This window comes from Hakea prostrata, chromosome 11 (assembly GCF_041222555.1).
Source record: "Hakea prostrata isolate BN-2017 chromosome 11, UWA_Hpros_2, whole genome shotgun sequence".
NCBI classification, from domain to species: Eukaryota; Viridiplantae; Streptophyta; class Magnoliopsida; order Proteales; family Proteaceae; genus Hakea; species Hakea prostrata.
In genome coordinates, this window is record NC_142610.1 from 20,900,730 (window position 1) to 20,923,321 (window position 22,592).

At 37.3% G+C, this 22,592-nt stretch overlaps 2 protein-coding genes across 3 annotated transcripts; one reads left to right on the forward strand and one right to left on the reverse strand.

Moving 5' to 3' along the window:
* The first annotated feature begins 3,231 nt into the window (after positions 1-3,231).
* LOC149000801 (uncharacterized) lies at positions 3,232-19,123 on the forward strand. Of its 2 annotated transcripts, none has more exons than XM_089139398.1 (8): positions 3,232-3,786; positions 4,304-5,585; positions 7,927-9,247; positions 9,416-9,695; positions 12,283-12,390; positions 12,498-12,776; positions 15,747-15,890; positions 18,568-19,123. In XM_089139398.1, the coding sequence occupies exons 2-8, from the start codon at positions 4,367-4,369 to the stop codon at positions 18,754-18,756; spliced, it is 3,540 nt and encodes a 1,179-aa protein (XP_088995524.1). In that variant the 5' UTR covers positions 3,232-3,786; positions 4,304-4,366; the 3' UTR covers positions 18,757-19,123. The 2 variants fall into 2 exon arrangements, with proteins under 2 accessions (XP_088995524.1, XP_088995525.1); XM_089139399.1 differs by lacking the exon at positions 3,232-3,786 and adding an exon at positions 3,953-4,095.
* A 2,214-nt stretch (positions 19,124-21,337) lies between these two features.
* LOC149000802 (F-box protein At5g49610-like) lies at positions 21,338-22,237 on the reverse strand. Its single transcript, XM_089139220.1, has one exon. The coding sequence runs from the start codon at positions 22,235-22,237 to the stop codon at positions 21,338-21,340; it is 900 nt and encodes a 299-aa protein (XP_088995346.1).
* Between the last annotated feature and the right edge of the window lie 355 nt (positions 22,238-22,592).

Below are 22,592 nucleotides of genomic sequence, written 5' to 3' on the forward strand. Positions count from 1 at the left end.
TATTATTGTGAGTCAATTAGGGTTTGATTGATAAGGTGTCATGAGCATTTGCAACTACATCTAATGAGTTTGATTGCCACATGGTGGCATGAAGCCATTCTAAAAAGTCTTGTTTAATCAATGATAACATGGAAAGAAAAAGAGAATTAGATTTGAGTATAAAAAAATTGGGATTCACATCTTTTCCTACAATTTCCTTGTAATTCCCTTATAGGATTGTGCCATGTGGCATTTAAGTAATCCAACGGTTACTCAATTCAAACTAAATTTGAATTTTATTTAAACCTACTCATAAATTTGAATTTTATTTAAACTCTAGTTTGTTGGGTGACCGTTGGATTACTTAAATACCACATGGCACAATCCTATGAGGGAATTACAGGGAATTGTAGAAAAAAGAAATACAGAGGATGTGAATCTTAAAAATTAAATAATGTACCCAACATATAAAATTTCTTAGGCTACGAATAAAGAGTTATTACATTTTATCTAAAAACTACAGTTTTTAAGAACCCTCCCCATCATATGGCAATATATTAAAAAACCATAGTTCTACCCCTACCCCACCCTTGAAAATACCATCTACTTTTGGTTTAAAAAAATCATTTATTGTGGATGGTCATGCACATTTATACGAAGTGGTTGAGAAATTAAAGAAGTTGAAAGGCTATATTTTAAACATTTTAAATTTAAATTCAAACTTTTAATCTCAGCCTTTTATTTGGCATAAAAAAATAAATTGCTATGCACAACATATTTTTTTTTCCACCTCCGAAAAAAAGAAAAGAAAGAATAAAGATTGATGAAGCTACCAGAAATGAGACTCTAAGTCACATCTCCTAACAAGAAGCACAATGTGGGTTGTGTATGTGATGTTGTTTATTTGGTGTCGTAGTTGCTACAACTTTTGTTTCTGAGGGTTCTTTGGGCGTGATCCATTTTAGACTTGACCCATCCCTTAGTCTGGATGAACCTTATCTATTGCATGTATGACAGTTTGGTCGTTTTCTACTCATTGGTTTGGTTTAAACCTTGTGTTTTCATGCAGTTGTGTCTGTATTTTTCTTTTGTTTGTTTGTTGTAATTTTCTTACTTTAATAAATAAAGTGTTGTTTACCAAAAACAGGTTTTGATCACATAAATAAAAAGTGGGGTCCATTGAATTTTCATTAATTTATAGGGCGCCCCCGCGACCCCCCCAAACGGGGCCCACGGCCACGCAAGGCACCCCAAGGGCGCAAAAGGCGGGCCTTGGGGGAAGTGGTGGTTTTTTCCCCTATTTGGTTGTTAGTACATGGATATTCCTTTTCATTGAATATTCTCAAATGCTTTTGTATTCAACTTTATTTTTTTTTTGGTGGGAAAAGAGAACAAAATATATGTTAACAAATTTGGAATATATAAAAGAATTGTGGGTGTATATTGGGAAATTCAACTTTTCTAAGGCGATGATAAAAAATAAAAAAAAAATCTAATTTTAACTCCAAATAGATAAATTATTGACATAGAAATCTATTGATTATTACTTTATGTAGGAACCCCTAGATATATAAAGCCAAAATAAGGGTGTGTGTGCGAAAGGGAAAAAAGAAAGTGTATGAAAAATGAAATAGCCATGTTTGGCTTTTTTTTGTATCAATTTTGAAAAATTTTTATTATTTTAAATTGTTTGGAATCTATTATCAGGTTTTTTTTTTTATTTAAATTAATAGAAGAGCCTTCAAAATTTATAATAGATTTAAAGTCTATTTATGAATTATAATGAAAATTTCACTCTCTTCATTTATGCAATAGTTTACTTAAAATTTTCTAGTTAAGATGAGGGTAAAATAGTTAATACATATTCTTTTATAAAAAAAAGCACTTTTTGTTTTTTTTGTTTTTTGGCCCCCCCCCGGGGTGCCCCCCCGGGGGGCCCCGGGGCCCGCCGCGGGCCGCCCCCCCCGCCCCCCCCCCCCCCCCCTGTTCTTTTTTCTTTTCTTACTTGTTCACTATTATTTTATAACAATTATTTTTTAATTATTTTAATTATTTTGACATATCAAACTTATTTTTTTACAAAATTCATCAAACCATTTTTCATTATTGACCAATAATGAATTCTTGCACATATTTCTTTTAAATAGACATAATAGATGATGAGAATTGATAGAAAAAAATAATAATAAAAAAACCCTTAAGTAATATAAATGTTGACATATGTAATATATGACAATGATGTTACAGATAAGACTTGCTTACGTGAATGAAAAATTATTTGAGACGTATACATCTTCATCTTGGGTAATCGTTTGTGACACTCTAAGATTATTTGAAAATTTTTACATGTTATAATTAAATTTACAAGATCAAAGGTTTGAATTTATAATTTATTTTTCATGTTAAGTTGCTATCGATCTCTCTTTATTGCTGGTGCCAAACCATCTAAAGGCCAACAAACATACCTTTTAACACATCATGTTGGTATGGTATTTTTTAGCTGGCACATCACTAGGAGTTTGGACCACTATGGAAGTTTCAAAATAGGCATTTTCAATATAAATTGAATTTAAATAAGTACATAAACTAATAAAAGTGTTACAAATGATATCCTTTTCCCACAAGAATAATTAAAGGAACATTAATAAAAGTTATTTGTATGGGTATACGTTATTGACTTGGTAGAGGTCCAAATGTGTTTTTTAGGTGCAAGTTGTGGAAGATATTCCCAGAATCAATTTAATGAATAGTGGAAGGTAAAATAGAAGTAAATATGGAGACCTACCTACATGTTTGTACCTCCACGTCTAATAATTTGGAAGGACAATTTTATGATGCAACCAACTAGTACGTTTCTAGGATGATTAAAATGTCAGGTGCAGTCTTTGATTTTCTTCGTTGTTCGAGACTGTCATAGAAGTATGAATCAGTAAATTGTTTGAAATGATCATATTAATCATTTATCAAGTAAGAAATTGAACGGAACTATAAACCACTTTCGGATGGAGGTTTGCTCGTTGACCATTAGTGGACTCTCAAAATTGACAAATTTAAATAGAAAACTTAGAGATTTTGATTCACTTAGTGCTAGTTTTGTCAACTATAATTAATCTAAAACTTGAAATATATGAACAAAGAATTTATTTGAAAGTGTATAAATGGTTTCCTCTCCATGGATATGCTTTGTCAATATAAGAGGAAATTTTTTTTTTGCCCTAGGTGCTGATCTCTTGCATATACAAACAGTGCCTAAAATAAAGTTCCTCTATTGATCTCATTAATTCATATCCCTTGTTTACCCCTTTTCCTTCCAAGGAGTCAAAGCTGAAGAATGGGGAAAATTGTGGAAATTCGTCAAATGATTAGGGGCTTTGAGGAAATGAAGAACCTGACAGGAAAAGGACGAGCCCAAAATGTTTGCAGAGCAGCACAGAGAGAGAAGAGAGAAGAGAGAGAGAGAGGAGAGGAGCCCCATCACCCCACGATTCCACGAAGGTCCTCTTATTTTAAAATATTTAATTACTGATTTTTATAATGTTCTTTTCCTTGATACGTTGTTTGCTCTGAAGAATTCAGATTTCAAATTCGTGGGAAAAAGAGAAAAAAGAAGAAAAAAAAAAAAAAAAAAGAAGCAATGCTCCTGTGGTATTGTTTTTGTTGTCCTTGTTATTGATGCTGTAATTTTTTTAATGGCGATGGAATCCAGAGGCGATGGTATCCAATTCTACCTCGTTTCGTCCAAAACCTATGGAAAGCTATTAGCTTTGCTTCTTCGTCTCGTATCTAATCGAACTTCTCTTTCGATCTGTAAGTCCATAATCTCTCCTTAAAATTTCTCCCCAATACCTTGTTTTTTTTTTCCCTTTTAAAACACAAAGCTTTGGTATTTGAAGACTAAACTAGGTGGGTTTTGTTGGGTTGTTTTTTATTTTACTTTTTGGGGGTGGGTGGGTGGGGGAGGAGTTGCATTTCTCCTGTTCTCGCAGCTTTCGGAGGTTTTATTAAGGTGCTTTTTCCTTTGAAGTTTCGGATCTTTGCATTTGCGGACTGGTATTCATTGGGTTTTGTTTAGAAATCTGTTTAGGGTTTCTGGAATGGGATATGTGTTTTCACCTGGTGAGTGTTCTAGTAACAGAATTACTCGTAACTAGAAAATAGAGCTTTTTTGGTCTATTTGTTCTCAGAGTTACTTGAACTTAGAAAGGTGGATTTGGGTTTGCTTGAGTGTTTTTGAAAATGTCATAGCAGATAGTTTCATTGTTTATTTCTTAATTTGGGTTTATGCTCATTATCGTGTTGTACATTTTGCTTTGGTGTTTTTCAGGTGTCACGACCTCTTCTGTTTAGTATACGCTTGTAGGTGGGTTCTTGGGGGTAGTTGTTGGGAATGGCTGACTCGGTAGATTTCATTTTGGAATTCCTCAGAAGAAATCGATTTACAAAGGCTGAGGCTGCTTTGCTTGGTGAACTCAGTAGCCACTCGGTTTTAAATGGATCACTTCAAAAACCCATCATGAAAGAAAAGGAGACCGGCAATCAGTTGAAAGAAGAGGAAGAGGAAAAACCAAAGGTAAGCAATCGGGGATCAGATGCTCAAAGGAGTGGTGAAGCTTTGAATGAGCTTATTGTGAAGGAGATTGAGTATGGTACCAGTAGAAATGGCTACGATAGCAAATGGAAACCTTCCTCTTCTGTTGGAGAAAGGAATATGCCTCGTGACTTGGTTGGGACAAGTGAGAGTAGCTTCTCTTTTGGGCAAGGTTCTGAGGACAACCCACCCGATATGCACCTTTGGAAATTTAATCTCAATAATGGTCCTTTTGATGCATTGCAGAAGGATGCTGGTACTAATAGTACCAAATTTTCAGAGCTTCAGATATCTGAACAGTCAAAGGAAGGTTCTCATGCTCCAGATAAAAGGGACAAGTTTATTGGGGTGACAAAATCTGGAGAATATGCTGCAGAGATGGGTTTGTCTGGGGAACCAAAAATTTCATGGCCTGGAAGTGCAAATGCCAGTAAATCCAGTTTAGAACTGAAACCTGAGAGGACTCATATAAGTGACCACCAAGAACTTGCTCAGCAATGTGGACCTAATCCTAAATCCTCTAAGGATGACTTAATGGATGGCCTGTGGTCAAATAATGAGCAACCTATATCATCTTTAGATCATCAGAAAGAGCGCCCGGTCAAGACTGTTTACCCATTCTCCAAAGGTGAGGCAACAACTAGTTATGGAAGTGCTCTTGCTTCTGGGGACAATAGAAAGGGAGGAATGGGGAAATCAGAGACTAATGATATCAGGGCAGTCATGAAGGAGCAGGTGGATGAGGTTGGAAGAGCTATATTTTTGGGGAAACCCCTGGGAATTTCAGATCCGAAGAATGTCTGTAGCTTCGATTTACCACTCATTTCTGGGAATCACAAGGAGGAGTTTCCAAGATTGCCACCTGTTAAACTAAAGTCGGAGGACAAGCCAGCAAACATTCACTGGGAGGAAAAGTTTGATCACTATGGACATGAATCAAAGCTCAACAACTTGGATGCGACTTCATTTATTGGATCCTTTTTGGATGTTCCAGTTGGACAAGAAATAAGTTTAGCAGGTTTGTTAATTACGATTTTTTTGGCGTGGTCATGAATTAGCTTATCTGTGTCTTTGATGCTTGCTGTGATATCTTGCTAACCACACTCACTGTCCTTCAAGCTTTTGAATGAATTTGTTCAGGATAACTGTACATTTTGTCTCCTGCCACTTTTGGTATTCTTAATATGTGTAGGTTTTGCTATCGCTCTTCATGTTTTTTTTGGTGTGTTTTGGTTGTGTTAATTGTACATATATCATCATGCTTCCATCATTTGTTATTTATGTATTCTTGAATTTTTTTTTGTTGCGAACTATTTCACAGTTTGTTTTTTCATTGAGCTTGTGCCTTAAGATGATCCGTAACAAAATTACTTTATCTGTTTGGGTTGCAGATAATGTGCTGCTCCACTAATTTCAAGGCATGGATATTTGTTTATTATACTTTAGTTTTCTCTTTGTGAAGGGGGTTGGTATAGCTTGGGGAATCTGATGAGGAGGGCGAGTGTGGTTGAGACCTAAAGATACGTAAACTATTTGCTGGGTAGGGGCTGAGAAGATGGAGGATTCACTGAAAATCATGACTTTGTAGTAAGTAGGTGTGCCTTAACAATTAGATCCAAGTCCAATGCAAAGTAGACCGCTGAAATATGCTAGATCTATTCTCAAGAGCAAGATCTCAAGACACGATCGAACTCTCGAAAGTTCTGGGAAGAATGATTAAACTGAAATAAAGTCCACTCAGAACGGTAGACTCCTCCCTCCCCCCTGTCTGGTACGAGTTCTACCCTTGATAGACACTATTGAACCCCCAAGACTTGAAAGAAATCAGGAAGTAAATAGACCAACATTAAATCTGAAACCCGAATTCACCAACGTGATAGATTTTCAAGTGGGACATGAAAAGAAAATCAGACGACCATTAAAACCAGGTTGAGTTTAGCTCTAGGGTAGGCCTTTGATTCCCCAAGTTTGTGAGGAATCTGGTTAAGGATTCAGATTTAATAAGCAAATTACTAAATGTATAGAAAGAGCTTAAAACAGGGAATGGCAAGAATAATAGGAATATGATATGGGATGCAAGTCCAAAATAACCTCAACACTCAGCAGTGGTTTCAGCGGCAACTTTTGATTAGAGTTAAAACAGAAATATACTGTGTGGTAAAATAGAGAAAGGAGAAGGAGGTTACCTATCTCAGGCGTTGGGTCTCCCTCCCATTCTATTTCTCATAGTTTCTGGTAGCCAAAGGCAACTCAAATTTTATTAATCAAATCATGAAAGAGGCTTAGCTTCCTCATATTGCTTAAATTGACTGAAATGGATACTCCTAATTTCAGCTAGGAAAACTGAAATATGCGCTCTTACTGTAAATAGGAGTTGTCCTAACTTAGATGAATAGAATCACCTATTAAATAATTACTGATACTTTTGCAAGGAATAGAAGCAAACCTATACCCACATTTTAGGCCTGTTCAAGTGGAATACAATACATTAGCCAACCAAAGGCTTATTTCCAAAGGAATGAGCCCTTAGCTTATTTATCTGCATCAATAGTCCTACATAATTATAGCCAATAAACATAATTCAAACTCTGGAAGAAGATAAGCTATATTGGATCTTTTTTTTTTGGGGGGGGGGGGGGGGACAAATCAACAATGCTTTGGGTAGTAGCCAGAAATTCAAATTCTATTTTATTTTTCAAGTTTTAGTTTCTAAAGTCCCCCCTTCCAAAAAAGAAAAAAACAGACACACACACATTGGTCGTATAGCTGTCATGGCATCTAGCCTTGACATCAACTAGGCATCAGAAGTGACCAAGGTGCCTGGATGCATGGCTGTTGTCTTGAGCTAAAGTGATTGAACAAAAGACCCAGGGCATATATAATCCAACCTGACTTGTTTTGATTAAAATAAGCTCTACCCCTCCCTTTATTCCCCTTTTGGTTTACCTGCATCAATTAGACTTTTGTTCATGATGTGGCGTTAAGAGTTTTGTGATATGGGATGCTGCACTAATGCTATGGAGGAAGTTGAGGGAAATTGGGAAGATTAAATAGTAGGGTGAGGATAAAGAAGAGCCGATGCTATCATTTTTCTAAAATTTTATTGTCATTGATGATATCTAAAACAAAAACAAGTGAGTTTTTGTTAACTCTAATGGAGTTACAGTAGACTTCTTTATCTGATTACATTCTGGTTTCTGGGATTGGGACTTATGCTCTCTTTCTTCCTTTCTTACTTTACACTTTTCAAATTAAATGTTCCTTGCCTGTTATCATTTTGTCACAGTCTATATTTACTTCTTTGTGGATTTCGTCTAAATTGATGAAATTTATTTCTTTTTGGGGAATGATGATTACAGGTGGAAAGAGGACCATTGGAAGTAGTTGGCTTTCTGTAAGTCAGGGCATTGCTGAGGATAATTCTGATTTAGTTTCTGGTTTCGCCACCATTGGTGATGGCTTGAGTGAGTCAGTTGACTATCCAAATGAGTATTGGGACTCTGATGAGTATGACGATGATGATGATGTGGGATACATGAGACAACCAATTGAAGATGAAACTTGGTTTCTGGCTCATGAAATTGACTACCCAAGTGATAACGAAAAAGGTATGGTGCTTGGTGGTGTTCAAGATCAGCAGGAAAGAGGTCCAACAAAAGATGAGGATGGTCAATTGTTTGCTGAGGAGGACTGTTACTTCGCTGGCGAGCAATATTTTCAGGGAAGAAATATTGAACAAGTGGGTGCTTCAGATGATCCTATGGGGATTTCAATATCTGAAATATATGGAACAAATGATGAAGATGAGCTAATAGCTCAGCATGATGGGCAATTGATGAATGGGAAGGAACTAAACTTGATGCATGCTGAGCCTGTCTGGCAAGGTTTTGTTGCACAAACAAATGATCTTATCATGTCAAGCAGTGAGAGAGTTCCAAATGATTGTGAAAGGCCTCGACCAGATGATCTCTGTATTGATGATGACCAGCATGGTTCTGTTAGATCCATTGGTGTGGGTATCAACAGTGATGCAGCTGATATCGGCAGCGAAGTACGGGAAAGTTTGGTTGGAGGAAGCAGTGAAGGTGATTTGGAATACTTCCAAGATCATGGTGTTGGTATTGGTGCATACCGGCATTTGCAGCATGCCAGGGCAGCTAAGCAGGGTTCTGATAAATATGTTGTGGGGATTGATAAGGCATCCTGTACTATGACTGCAAATTATGGTGATACTGGGTTTTCTTTCCCACCCCAAAGAGGCCAGGACTCATTTCAGGCTAACTCTGGTAAATCTTTATGGTCGGGCAAGGGAACTGCTGTTACAGGTGATGATACAGATGATTTTGACAATAGTTTTGTAGGGACTGATGACATGCATGCTACGTGGAAGCGGAGGAGCAATGATTCATCACCTGTTAAGAATTCGAGGTATGAAAATGTGGCTAATGTTATAAGGTCTGGCAATTCTAGTGCTTCGACAGTCTCAAATTATGGATATACAGAAAGAGAACATATTAAGAAAGGTGAAGATGACAAAGCTAGTGATGTAAGAGAGGAAGATCCAGGGATCACATTAGAAGATGAAGAGGCAGCAGCTGTCCAGGAACAAGTGAGACAGATAAAGGCCCAGGAGGAAGAATTTGAAACTTTTAACTTGAAGGTTGTTCATAGAAAAAACAGGCAAGTTTTGGGTCATATACTGATTCTAGTGCAACTTGTAGAGGTTCTTTTTTGGTCTCTAACCCTTGATATTCTTGTTTATTTTGTGTAAGTCGGCCACTGTTTCCTTTTACTTTTGTTTAGTTCTATGTAGCAGTTTCTCTGAGTTGTTTTTTTCCTGTCGCTCAGAACTGGCTTTGAGGAGGACAAAAATTTCCATGTTGTACTAAATTCTGTAATCGCTGGGCGGTATCATGTCACTGAATATCTTGGATCAGCTGCATTCAGTAAAGCCATTCAAGCACATGACTTGCACACAGGAATGGATGTCTGTGTTAAAATTATAAAGAACAACAAAGATTTTTTTGATCAGAGCCTGGACGAAATAAAGCTTCTCAAGTTTATCAATAAGCATGACCCTGCTGACAAGTACCATATACTACGGTTGTATGATTACTTCTATTTTCGAGTAAGTGATGTACTGATAAACTTTTGTTAACTTAATGTTGAATGTAAAGCCTGAATATTAACGTACTACCCCTCTATCAGAGGGATGAGTTCAAGATCCTCTTCTGCAAAGGAACTCTGAACTTATGCACTTTCCAGGTTTTGGTTTACCTTATATTGAATAATTTGAATCGTCTCTGGCAAACCTCATACATGGTGCTTCTTCTTTCGTCTGCTTTATAGTTATTACTTTAGGAAGGGAGAGTTAATTATATTGGCTGATGAACTTGAGTTAGCAAATTCTTCATTACATTACTGTACAGTTGATTAGCCCATAAGTCTCAGATATTGGGTACAAGGAGAAGAAAGTATAGAAAATGAGGCTTGACATTAACCTTCTAACAGATGAGTTTGAGATGGGTTGTAGACTATTGGAATAATAGCAAAAGTGGCTTCTTCTGATAACTTTTGATGCTTATAAATAACAGAAAATAGGATTGTTTAATGGAAAATAAAGCTTTTGCTGTACATGTGTTTCGGTTTTTTCTTTTTCCTTTTTCCATTTTTTTTTTTGGGGGGGGGGGGGGGGGGGACACTTAATGGGGTCTAAATGGGTCAGATTGGAGTTTTCTTATTTGTTGCATGGTGCAAGGTCTCATTATGACAGTCACTGGGATTTTGGAGTAGCTATAAATACGGACTATGGGCCTCCTGGACCTCACATCAATCTGATTAAATAAATCCTAAGTTTTTCTTTGTGCTGAGGATTCAGGGTGTAAGGTGGATTCTTAGCCTGAGATTCAGTTAGGCTTCTAAGTCATAAGACTCATAACCTGTTTTATCATTCTCTCTTTCTCTCTGTCTGTCTATTCTATTTTGCTATTCAAGAATTTTGGGTTAGATCTAATCTATACTGCACTGCACCTGCAGCTACATTGTGCATATCTAGTTTACACTCCTGTTTAATTTGCACATTCTTGCTCTACTGCTGCAAATTAAGATAATTTTTTTCTTAGAATGCTGATTTACTTGACCCTGAAATTCTGTTTGGATCTGTATCTTATGGTCAATAAATTAGTTCTATTCATGTCTTGCATTCTTTTTTCCCGAAGCAGGTCTTTTCAAGATCTAACAATCCACGTGTTAGATTTTTATACAGGTTTGCATGTCTGACTTGTAATCAGGAGATTCAGGAACAGTACCTTTGATTGAAACTGGAGCATGATCCTAACTGCTTAATCCTAAGACTGCCTATATTTTTCAGTTCCTAGTTTGGGATTAGCTTTTATAAAATTTAAGCTTGTCTTCATTTCCCCTTGCCACCTGCCCCACCACAACACCCGCACTGCAACCCAAAAAAAAAATACCAAAAAGAGGGAGGAAAAAAGGGTACTTGGGATGAGTAAAGAAACAGGTGTCAGAAGTCTGTTAGGAGGTGGTTATTATAGTTTGAGTTTCTCTTGATATGACATATGAATGCTGTATCTGTTTTGGTGGAGTTCTTTTTATGAAAGTTTCAACGTCTAGTTTCTTAGTTTGAGACCTATAGGCTTTGAAGGGACATGCAGTGGTTGCAGGGTTGGGCTGATGGGTATTGGTTTTGATGTATAGGTGATTGATGTTGATGATTTAAGAATAAAATATGTATTTTTATGACTAATCGGCTTATCATCTGGTGAGACCTTAGTTTCGAAGGCAGTACTCCGCTGCATACTTGTGTAGTCATGTAACTTTGTAAGTTTCCATTTGTACCTTTTAAGTGATAACTACATCCCTGTGACAACATCTCAATCTCTTCTGCTCATACCGTTTTCTTTTTACATCAAGAGCCCTAATCCACGCATATCATAATATTGAGCTTTGGAGATCCTGCATCAGTGACTATTTGTATCCAGGGTTAGTTGTGCAATTTCTGAATGCATTCTTCGCTGCTGTTTTTGTTGAAGGGTTGGTTAGCATAATAACTAGACCTGGTCAGACTGGCATGTTAGGCTTTGGAGGCCCAACCTCAAAAAGAATTAGTCCGGTGGGTTCTCTTCCAACAAGGGTTGGACTTATTTATTAAATTATTTCAGTATTTTATTTTTAGTCTTTATTTGTTTTAGCTTCCTATATAAGAGAGAGTTATAGTTAAGAGACTTAGAGTTGAATTGCAAGGTTATTCCAGGTTGTTATGGTCTTAGACTTTAGTAGGAGTCTTATTACTTCCCTTATATATTTGATTGTACTCTTTTAATTGCTAAAGTGAATCAAGATGGAAGTTTGAATGTTTTGGTCTTTCAGAGTGTGGGCTTGTGCAGTTTCTTTTGCTTTCCCCTGCAATTCCCAACCCCCTCTTAAAAAATTCTCTTTCCTTTTTCAATTCTCCCATTGTTAAGCTGGCCACACCCTTTGCATTAGTTGGGTTTTCATATGTGAGGTGTGTTGGATTGGGGTTTTATATAAGGGTTCTTTGCTGGTGCTGCTGTTGCTCTCTCTGTATACACTAGAAAATTTGTATGTGGGGGCAGTGTTGTTGTTTCAGTCATTTCCAACTTTGAAGATGCTCAATTTGGTTCTTTATTTGCTGCATGTTGAAGTTGTTTCTGACATGTATTTAACATGTCCAGGAGCATTTGCTGATTGTATGTGAACTTCTTAAGGCAAATTTATATGAATTTCACAAATTCAATAGGGAGTCTGGTGGCGAGGTTTACTTCACAATGCCAAGATTGCAGGTTTTGTTCGGTTCTCATTCTTGTCAAAAAGTTGAAGTATTTCATATGCAGTTTTTTAATTTGCTATGCTGACACATGATTTCCTGTTTTGGAATCTGTATTTGCAGTCAATCACTATTCAGTGTTTGGAGGCTCTTCAATTTTTACATGGACTTGGTCTTATTCATTGTGATTTGAAGCCTGAGAATATTTTGGTGAAGAGCTACAGTAGATGTGAGGTGAAGGTTATAGACCTCGGGAGTAGCTGCTTTGAAACAGATCACCTCTGCTCGTATGTACAATCTAGGTCCTATCGTGCACCAGAGGTTATCTTGGGGCTTCCTTATGATAAGAAGATAGATATATGGTCGCTGGGCTGTATCTTGGCTGAACTTTGTAGTGGAAATGTAAGTTGTGCAATACCTCTTCATTGCTGCGTCACTATCATTATTTTTCTTTTTATACTGTTTCTAATTTAGCAAACAGTTAGTCCCGCTGAGTGTTCAAAGATCTGAAATCTTTTTCGCCCTGAACTAGAAGAGATTGGTTTCCAAGTTCCAACATGTTTTCTGCATAGCACATCAGTGTTAATGGTTAGTGGGACATGTTTTAAAGCTTATCTTCAGGTCAGACTTGGTTCACTCAAGTTATAGATGCTTCCCCTGGTATTACTCGTTCGAGGGAAAATTGTTGATTGTTGCTGCAGTTGTCATGGTCTTTAGGCAAGCCTGATGCATTGCTGTGTAGTGCCAGGTTACTGAGGTGCCCCCCATCTCCCTCCCCCTACGTGACCGATGTTCTTGATACCTAGGCCTTACCTTGGCAACTAACATTGTTGCTGAAATTCTCTTAGCTGTATACACCAGTGAAATGAAGCATTTTTGTGGAGGATAGCTTTAGCGATAACCAAAATTGTCAAGGTGTTGCCGAGTTGTTCAGATTCTTTCTTCGGTCCAAGCTGGAGACAAGCCTTGTTAGCACTTAACGAATACACATTGCTTATGTTTGGTGTCTGCTTTTTTTCTTCTTTTTAATTTTATTTTATTTTTATTTTTTGATATAATATTATGAATACACTTGTACCAAGGTGCAAAATTTCAGAATCTTCTTTTTTTTTTTAATTTTGACCTTTCATCTCGGTGGGTTTTTGGGGTCATTTTGGCCTAGTTTTCGATATCTAGCCTAGTTTGAGGTCAAGAAACACATTAGAACTATTATTTTTGCTGAGACTTAAACCAAAGTGGTGTTCTTGATCAGCACATGCATACTTACATGCGGGTGAAGCTCGAAGTATGGAACATGCATTTTAACCAATGTAGATATGGATATGATGCGAGAGAAGGCTAAGATCTTCATTAAAATGCAACAAAAAATAAAAGTAGAAAACAACTCATAATTCAATATACAAGTAGTCAAGTACAAGCGTAGAAGTCAGTAATCAATAGTACACAGTTAAAACAGTATAAGTGCATAACATAACAATATATGAATGAATTACAACTTACAAATTTACAACACACATCACATCTGTGAATAACCTAATAATAGCTGTTGTGCCATGGTGGCTCCATCGTCTCAACCTCGTAGACCTGCTCTGCGAATGGTTTACATACTCTGCCCATGTCATCGAACCCTCATGGTGCTTTGCATAGTTGGCATTGGCCTTTTGTAGGTAGCATCATCCTCATAAAATAACCAACCCATCTTAAAGAAAATGTCTTTAAGGTAATGACCATTTTACCTTTACTAATATGGGGCATCATAAAATTATAATTATGCCCTTAGTACCATCTCCTTCCTATAACCCTAGGCTCCCCTTGCCACTCACGCTGGCACCTTCTCTCATGTTTGACATTCACAGCTGACATCCGATGCTAACCCATGGTTTAAGATCTCGATCTTGAGGCTCATCTTGCTAATTCAATAAAGAGAGTTGGCTTGAGATCTTGTTGAGTTAGTGGAATTTTTCCTCCAACTAACCACAAAATTTGAACTTGAATTTGTCTCAAATGCAAAGAATGCAGTAATAGACTATGAAATTTGGACCATACATTCTTTCATTCCTCTTGCATTTTTTATTATTAACAAATAGAGTGAAGACTATAATAACTTTTTCAAGAACCAAGTCTTGTGGAGAATCATGGTCTTTAACATCCTCACGAGAGTCTAGTTCCATTAGATGCCTACAATGCTTAAGTTGAGAATTTTCTCAGTGGGTGAGCCGTGAGCAACTTAAACTTGGATGGTGTATCTTCAACAGTCATGGTTTCCAATTTTTGTATCATGGCAGTCTATTTTTATTTGTTTATGTACTTATTATTGATTTATCTTTTCATTGGTGGGGGGGGGGGGGGTTGATCTTATTCTTCGTTCATAGAAGCAAACTTTCACTCACAAAGAGGGGTTTGAAGCAAAATTTGGGGAAACGAATGACTTAAACTAGAGGATGTGATGACTACCTTAAAAAAAACCTTGCTGGTTTATCACAGCAATTTATATAAAAATTTAAAAATTCTGAAGCTACTAGGGAACCAGATGGGAAATCATATCTTTCGATGTAAAAGGACGAACCTGGTCCCAAAGGCTTATGCAGAAGCAGGGTTTCCCCCGGGGGTGGGGGAGGGGCATTTTCCTATGCAGCCTTGCCCCAAAAACTTTTGCTGAGTGGCTGTTTCAAAATTTCAGGCTACAACTGTGGTGCACCAACCATTGCACCAAGGTCCACCCTTGCAACTAATCCAAAATCTGTTCAAGATCAAATTTGGATCTTAGGAAATCAGACAAAAGCGAGTAAAAAGTCTTAGGAGTGTGCTGCAGTGAGAATGCTGGGAAGACTCAAATTAGAGAAATTTATATTAATTTCATGAATGACTAGATGTAAAGTGATCTATGTCATTGTCTCTGCTTTAATCTGTAATTGTAAGTTTGCTTCTCAATTCTTATGACACCTGGCACACCAAGGAAATTGCTTTAATTGTTAATATTACTTCCTCACTTAGTAGATCAGTGCTGAGTATGTGTCAATCTCATTACTTGCCATTGTGATTCTTCAATGTTTTCCCCCTTCTTTCACCTCCCTTTATATGTTGATAATTTTTCACATCTAATTGTAAATTTTTTTGTTGGGTGGGTTGATTTATGTACTTTTGTGAATCACTATATAAATGTGTCATGTTGACTGATGTGACAGATTTACTGTCAAACTGGTGACTAGTTGTTTTATTAGGACCAAGCATTATATGACTTTCTGTGCAATATCAAGATAGCAGTAATGTTTATTTGGAGATGATTCCAGATTCCCTTTTTTCCGTCATCTTGGGATAATCTGTTGTTTCTTTAGATTTCAATTTCATTAAATATGGCATTTCTTGCTGCAGGTTCTCTTCCAAAATGATTCACCTGCAACTTTACTTGCACGTGTAATTGGAATCATTGGTCTGGTTGACCAAGACATGCTCGCAAAGGGGCGAGACTCGTACAAATACTTCACCAAAAACCAAGTGCTCTATGAGAGAAATCAGGTAGTTTATATTTTCCTCGCTTTTAGTGGGAAACTGAAACTAGTTATTAATTTGATCAAATGGAAATGTACACTAGACAGATGTGAAGTTGCTCCATAGAAATAATTATTGCAACTTGCAGCACTTGTTGTTGTGTATATGTTATGTATAATCCTACTCTGGCCTCGACTCCCATGAAAACAGAATCTACCCAATTCAGTCCTGGGTTTGAGATTTGGAGAAGTTTGATAGTATCTTGAAGAATAATACACGAACACATTCCAATTCCACCCCCATCCACGCTTGTCGCATGGTACAGTTACTAGGGAGGGTTATGATAAAGCTCCACTATATGACAAATTGACAATTAAACAATTGAAAGATGAACTCAAAGGAGAGAAAATGTTATGGATAACAGTAAACGGTTCCTGTCGATAACATTAAGGGTTTCTAATTTGAGCACACAGAGACAGAAGAATATACCAAAGTCATAAGTTTAGGAAGACTAGAAACTTCTCATGAAATAAGGGGAATCTTAGGTATAGGAATTCCTTTGGTTGAAGTTGTAGGAAATCACAAATTTACACCAACCCGAATCTGTGAGAACCACTGTCCAAACCTGTCAAAGCCTCCACTATACACGTCCCTATAAGACTACAAGGCCAGTTTGATTACTAATTTGAAGACGTCCATTGCTTGACGTTGTCCATTGCTTTTCTTCTCTTAAAGTAGTCACCGTGTAGCATTCTTATTCTGTTCTTTGTCATCCCCCCATAAATTATTTTTGCAGCTCTAGGAATAATCAGGAAAGCAAATTCTGCTCTAATATAGCTTCTGTGCACAATCATTGGGAGGTGGGAACTACAGGGTTGATGTCTGGTGCATTTGCTTGTTTTATCTGCTTCTAGAATTGATAGTGTTTTTCCTAAAGTAAGTTGACTGCTTTAAAAAATTGGGCTATATTGAATGGCATAAATTTAAAGGAAAGTTGCAGGATTACTCACTTTTGAGTTTCCCTTAGCATTACTAGCCACTATATGTTTCACTTTACAAAATTATACAACATTGAGTATAGGTTTTCTTTAACCCCAAATAAAGGCAGAAGGTTTAGGTTTACATAGCCACCCAGTGTAATTCACCTGTAAGAGAAAAGAACCATCCCTACTGTAGTGTCTCACCCTACTTTACTCAGCATTGCTGTAAAGAATTGGGTTCACTGACAAGATGACCTTGGAGAAACATCCAATTCAGTTCCTGAACCATGTGATCTGGTTGCCCCACTGAAATTGTCAACAGACATGTAGAAGAGGGTATGCAGGGAAATGAGAATGAAGCGAGATGGATGGAGTGGGGCACAGCTTGAGCAGCATCAAGGTCGAGAACTCCTGAGCACTTTGGATATTATATTTCCCCCCATCATTCACTTAGTAGACTAAATTCTTGAGAATCTTTATCAAAACAAACCTTGCTCTGTGAATAGCATGATTCCAAACCCCCGAGTAATTCTTCCGTCGAAGCTCAGTAAGGGGGCAGCAAGTGAGGATAGATGGAGAGGAAGAGAAGCCCTGATAAAGAGATATGGTTGGTGAAAGCTTGATTTTCATATGAAGATATTGCTATTGGCATTTACAGAAAAGAATACTAGTGTCCATTTTGTCTGCTGGCCTATCCAGGATGGGCCTGATTGGCAGAACCTTCACATGATGGGTGAAATCCTTGAAAAGCTAAGCAGTTGCCGACTTCTGTATCACCGTTCCACGACCTGTTTATGCCATGCACAAAAATTGTTGCATCTATGTTACTACAGTAATGGCAGAAGAAACTTCTAGCATAGGTTTTTTCAAAGTGCATCTGTAAGAGTTGCTGCTGTTGCATTGTTAAGGAAGATAGAAGTGGGAGATGAAGAAATGGGGTAATGGAGGTGTGACTAAAATTCTCAGAAGATGTCGTAGTTGAGGGAAGAACACTGTTATGGTAAGCTTGCACGGATGTTTCTGTTAACTGAAACAATGAGTTACATTTTGTAAGAGCAAAGTTCATGTTATGTAATCCTGACGCATGTGATCCAGCTTTTAATGTGCTATACTGCTTTCATTGCTAGATGCATTACAAATTTCACAAATTGTCAAAAGACTCTTTTTCCAATTTTTGTCTGCAGTTTTCTACTGGTATTATTTTTGGATGAGTTAAAATCTGGATGAGAAATATTTTCTTCAACACAGTTAGTGCCTCTTGCTTAGTGTACTGAGACACATGGAACTCATGCCAGTGTGGGAATCCACAATCTAGTCTTCTCTAGTGAGATGGTTCAACCATGGTCTAATCTATAAAATTGCTCCTTAGAAGCACCCAACAATCTTTGAGAGTCAAGCATGCGCTGCAAAAATATGTTTATTTGTGCTTGGTTGCACTGTTGAGATTTTTATCTAATCATGTCATTGCTTACACTTACCTCCTAGATTTACCATTAAACTATTCATTGTCAGTTTCTTCCCTTATCTTCCTTTGCACTTGAATTATTTCAGAATTAGGAATAAAACTGGAAGAAAGCATCAGTGGCATCCTAACCCCCCTTTTTCTCTCTCTCCTCATCTATCCTCTTGAAAAAAAGTTCTCTAGTTACATTTAAGTACATTTTTTAGACACCATTGGGGTTTCTTAATTACATTGTTTTTGCTTTTGTTCTGTTTTCTTTCAGGAGACTAACATATTGGAATACCTGATTCCTAAGAAAACATCACTACGGCACCGATTGCCGATGGGGGACCAAGGTTTCATTGACTTCATTACCCATCTCCTTGAAATAAACCCAAAGAAGCGTCCTACAGCATCTGAAGCTCTGAAGCATCCATGGCTATCTTTTCCATATGAACCCATCTCATCTTGATAGTTCAACCTCAGATGGAGATGACATGTGACCAATGCCTTCGGGCCTGGATGTAGGTACTTCAATTCCTTGATGCAACCTGTAATCTAGTGAAGCAATCAGAAATGTGACTTACCACTGATGGCGGCTGCACTAATTTGGTCTTCTCAATTGGGTGGGTTGCATGGATGGTATATTTGGTTTCTCATCCGGAAATGGACCTCCCTACTATCCTACCACCACCATACAAATCTATTAAGTTGCATGCCAACTTGTTGTAACTTGGAATGTAATTTTTCTTCTCCAAGTATTCTAGGTTTTATTGCTTGCTTGCTATGGTGTGAAGGGATCTTCACTCTGTTGTATATGATGTGATTATTTTTATTAATTGCTTATGAAATAGATGCTTACTGGATATTGTTTTTCTGAGAAATGTAGTAGCAGCAGCAGGTTGAGGCATTGAATGAACCGTCGTGCTTATCTGAGCTGTTATACCATACTAGATTGCTTGATGTATTATTATCATGATGCAGACATTTGAAGCAGATCTCCATCATTGGACTCATTTTGCAATGATGCCATGATCTTTTCTGGTGGAAACAGCCCAGTGAAGTTTTGCAAGGTTTCTTCTTTCTTCATTTCAAGTGTAGTTCTGTGTCCCAGAATATTGGTGTAAACCACATTTCCAGGTGTATATTGCCTCAAAACAAGGGGATATAGCTGTCTTTTCATACGACTAGAGAAATGACTCATGGGAGTACAGATGATCATACTGTTGGGCAAAACTTTTACTGTGTAATCTTCTGGAACTAGGGGGGTGACATATACAAGCAATCCTGTGTATGTTTGTCTCCATCTCCCCCTTTCAATAGGGGAAGTAGGTGTCTTTAAATGTAGATAAGAGAGACTTGTGGGAATGTTGGTGTAGGTCACACTTAGACAAAATTAGTCAGCTTAAATTATAAAAATAAAACCACAGTTGCTTCAATAACAGGCGACACCTTATCAAGTAAAATAGGTGCCTCACTTGCATTTTAACCCAGCACCCTTAAAAAGAGCTTACTAAAAAAAGTTCTACCAAAAAAACAACTTAATAAATTGATAGCTAAATATGAAATGTTTTCTAAAGAAAGAAAGGAAATTTCGTAGACATATAAACAGACAAAGGTAAGTGATCCCAATTACATATACTCCTGAAAACAGGGCAACAAAATTTGCTAATGGAAAAACAGGCGACTTCGTTAGGAGGCAGCATGGTTTCCTCCTCTACATGCACGAGCAATATAGTATGAACAGCAAAGGGACCCAACAGGTTCCATGCACTAGTGATGAGACTTCAAAGCTTCCAGGAAGGCCACAGATCAAAACTCTGGAGAAGCTTTACTACCACGAGTCACCTTCCACCTGAGTATCTTGCAACACCCAACTCCATGGCTAGGAGCTTCAGTAAGGAAAAGATAAGTGTAAGACTTAAAATAGTAGAAAATATCAAATTAAATGTAGAATGCTCTAGCAAAACTATGGGTAAACTTTTTCCTTTTCGTGGATAACTGTAGGTAAATTAGCAACATGATAATGCTTTGAGATCCATTAATGTTATACAATCTGACTACCAAACTCCACGTAGTTCATGTGTAATAGAAAGCAGGGGAAGAGAAAGAAGCAAACATAGAACCAAAAAATAATAATTGTAGAATAAAATAAGAAGTTCTAGCTTTTGAGATGAAGTTCAAGTACTGTGAAGACTAATGCCCTTGATTTCAACAGTTCATGGCATCTCCTGCTTTAAACAATCTGGTCTCTTGCAACATTTAATAGAAACTAGAGAGAAGTCATATCTATAATTTAGTATCTGATTAAAAAGTCATATGGACAACATATTCATTGAATTGCAGCATAAATCTAGCTAAAGCAGGGGAAGCAGGTTGGTAGGGAGCTACCACCACCTCCCAATTTCTCCTTCAACTTGTTCATTGAGTTTATGATTCTTTATGTGTCATCATTACTTTAGTTTGAGAACCTTGTGGTCTCGATCTTATAGATACTTTTCATGTGCTGTGAATAGGTAACAGGTTTGCAGAGAGGGTCAAAGCCATCACAAATCAAATGTGAACCTTCTATTGAAAACTAGTACTAACTTCAATCAACAAAATGAATGTCAATATCTCAACAACTACAAGTCAGATTTTCAATGTGATGATCAGAACTATGTTAGAATGAAGAATGTCCAGTCAAAAACTTCCACAAGAAGAGAAGAGAGACTACAATGGTCAGGCCACTCATGCTTCGGTAAATAAAGAGAGATGAAACAACTATTAGAACATTTCATATTTCACAATCTGTAATGATCAAAGACAGTATATTTGAATGAAAGATGGAAACTAGGACATGAACAAGAATTCCTTGCCTCGATATGAGGCTTGTATATGAAATTATGAATAGTATATAAATATCCTGGAAGCATAAAGTAAATTAACAAAATAGTGGAACCCAGTTAAACAGAATAGGAATTGACATATTATTATATCACCAGATTAGTTATAAGAGATTAAAGAGAACATACCTGATACCTTAGAAGCATAATCACACTATTCATCCTCATCTATCTGAAGCCTCTTCTATTTCTTCCAGTTCTTTTACAGGGCTCAGACTTAGCATCAGAAATGGTCAAAGCCTTGACCCTAATGAGGGTGTTTACATGAAACACAGCGAGGTGTTTCCTGACCTTAAGGTTCATCTTGAATCTGGTTAATTTTCTGGATTCCATATCATATTTGTACAAGCCAGTATTTGAACCAGTTTCCCTGGACAGGTAGAATATAACTGTACCATCCATTGCAACAGGTAAAAGTTCGTCTAGTCTTGTCGCATGCCTGCGAGGAGGGTTCACATGACTAATATACTCTGAAACAATACTCTGCTGTTTGATCCATACTTGCTTCTCAAGGTCTTTTAAAATCCACACATCCATTGCAGTTCTAGAAGTATAAAAGACAGAAAGAAATCCACCCAGATCTAGCATTGCTTCATTCTCGAATTTACCACCATCGATACGGCTAGGAATCGGGAGATTCACTTTGCATAATTTTTCATTACTTACATCCATAGAGATTATGTATTCTTGTGATCCAAGATCCCAATGCAACATGCTCTTATTAACCAAAACAGGGTCTAACCATCCGAAATCGTCATCGAAAGGCCTCTCTTGTCTATCCCTGAAAGGCACAGGAAGCTTTCTCCAAGTGTTTTCTGGGTCCCCTAGTGTGAATATCTCAAAACTAAGTTCAGAATGTACATGAACAACCTTGTACTCACCTGTAGAAGGTACAAACCCAATCCCACATCCACAATAACCTAACCAGTGTGGGCAACGTGAAGGACATCGAGGGAGTGTTACTTCTTGCTTAGTGATTGGATTGTTGACTCGAAGTTCTCCTTCGTGATATCGAAGAGATACAAGCAATAGACCATTACAACTACATCTAATTAGTCGAAGATCCATAATATAACAATGTTGTGGATTTGGTTGACATGACCATCCAAGCTCATCATCTTTGATATCGAATATTCTTGACTTACAAAACAAGCGATCTTGAAGAATATGAATTGGCTTAGAATGAAGCATAGACTGATCGATTAAAAGTGGAGACGATACAAGGGCATCCCATTGTTTGCAGACATACCTAAATTTCTTATAAAGCAATTCAACTGGAACTCGAACGAGAATATTGAAGATGATATCCTCAGATAGGGTGATCTTCTTCTTCTCCTGCTGCTTCTTGTTCATCTTCTTTTTCTTTGTGTAGCTCTTTTCTATGATGTATTCTCCATTATCTGTTATGGATACTTGTTCCCAT

Coding starts and splice junctions, on each gene's coding strand:
- LOC149000801 (XM_089139398.1), top strand. CDS start 4,367: ATGGCTGACTCGGTAGATTTCATTTTGGAATTCCTCAGAAGAAATCGA. Junction 12,777..15,746: donor CTGAACTTTGTAGTGGAAAT/GTAAGTTGTGCA, acceptor TTCTTGCTGCAG/GTTCTCTTCCAAAATGATTC. Junction 15,891..18,567: donor TGCTCTATGAGAGAAATCAG/GTAGTTTATATT, acceptor GTTTTCTTTCAG/GAGACTAACATATTGGAATA.
- LOC149000802 (XM_089139220.1), bottom strand. CDS start 22,237: ATGGATCTTCGACTAATTAGATGTAGTTGTAATGGTCTATTGCTTGTA.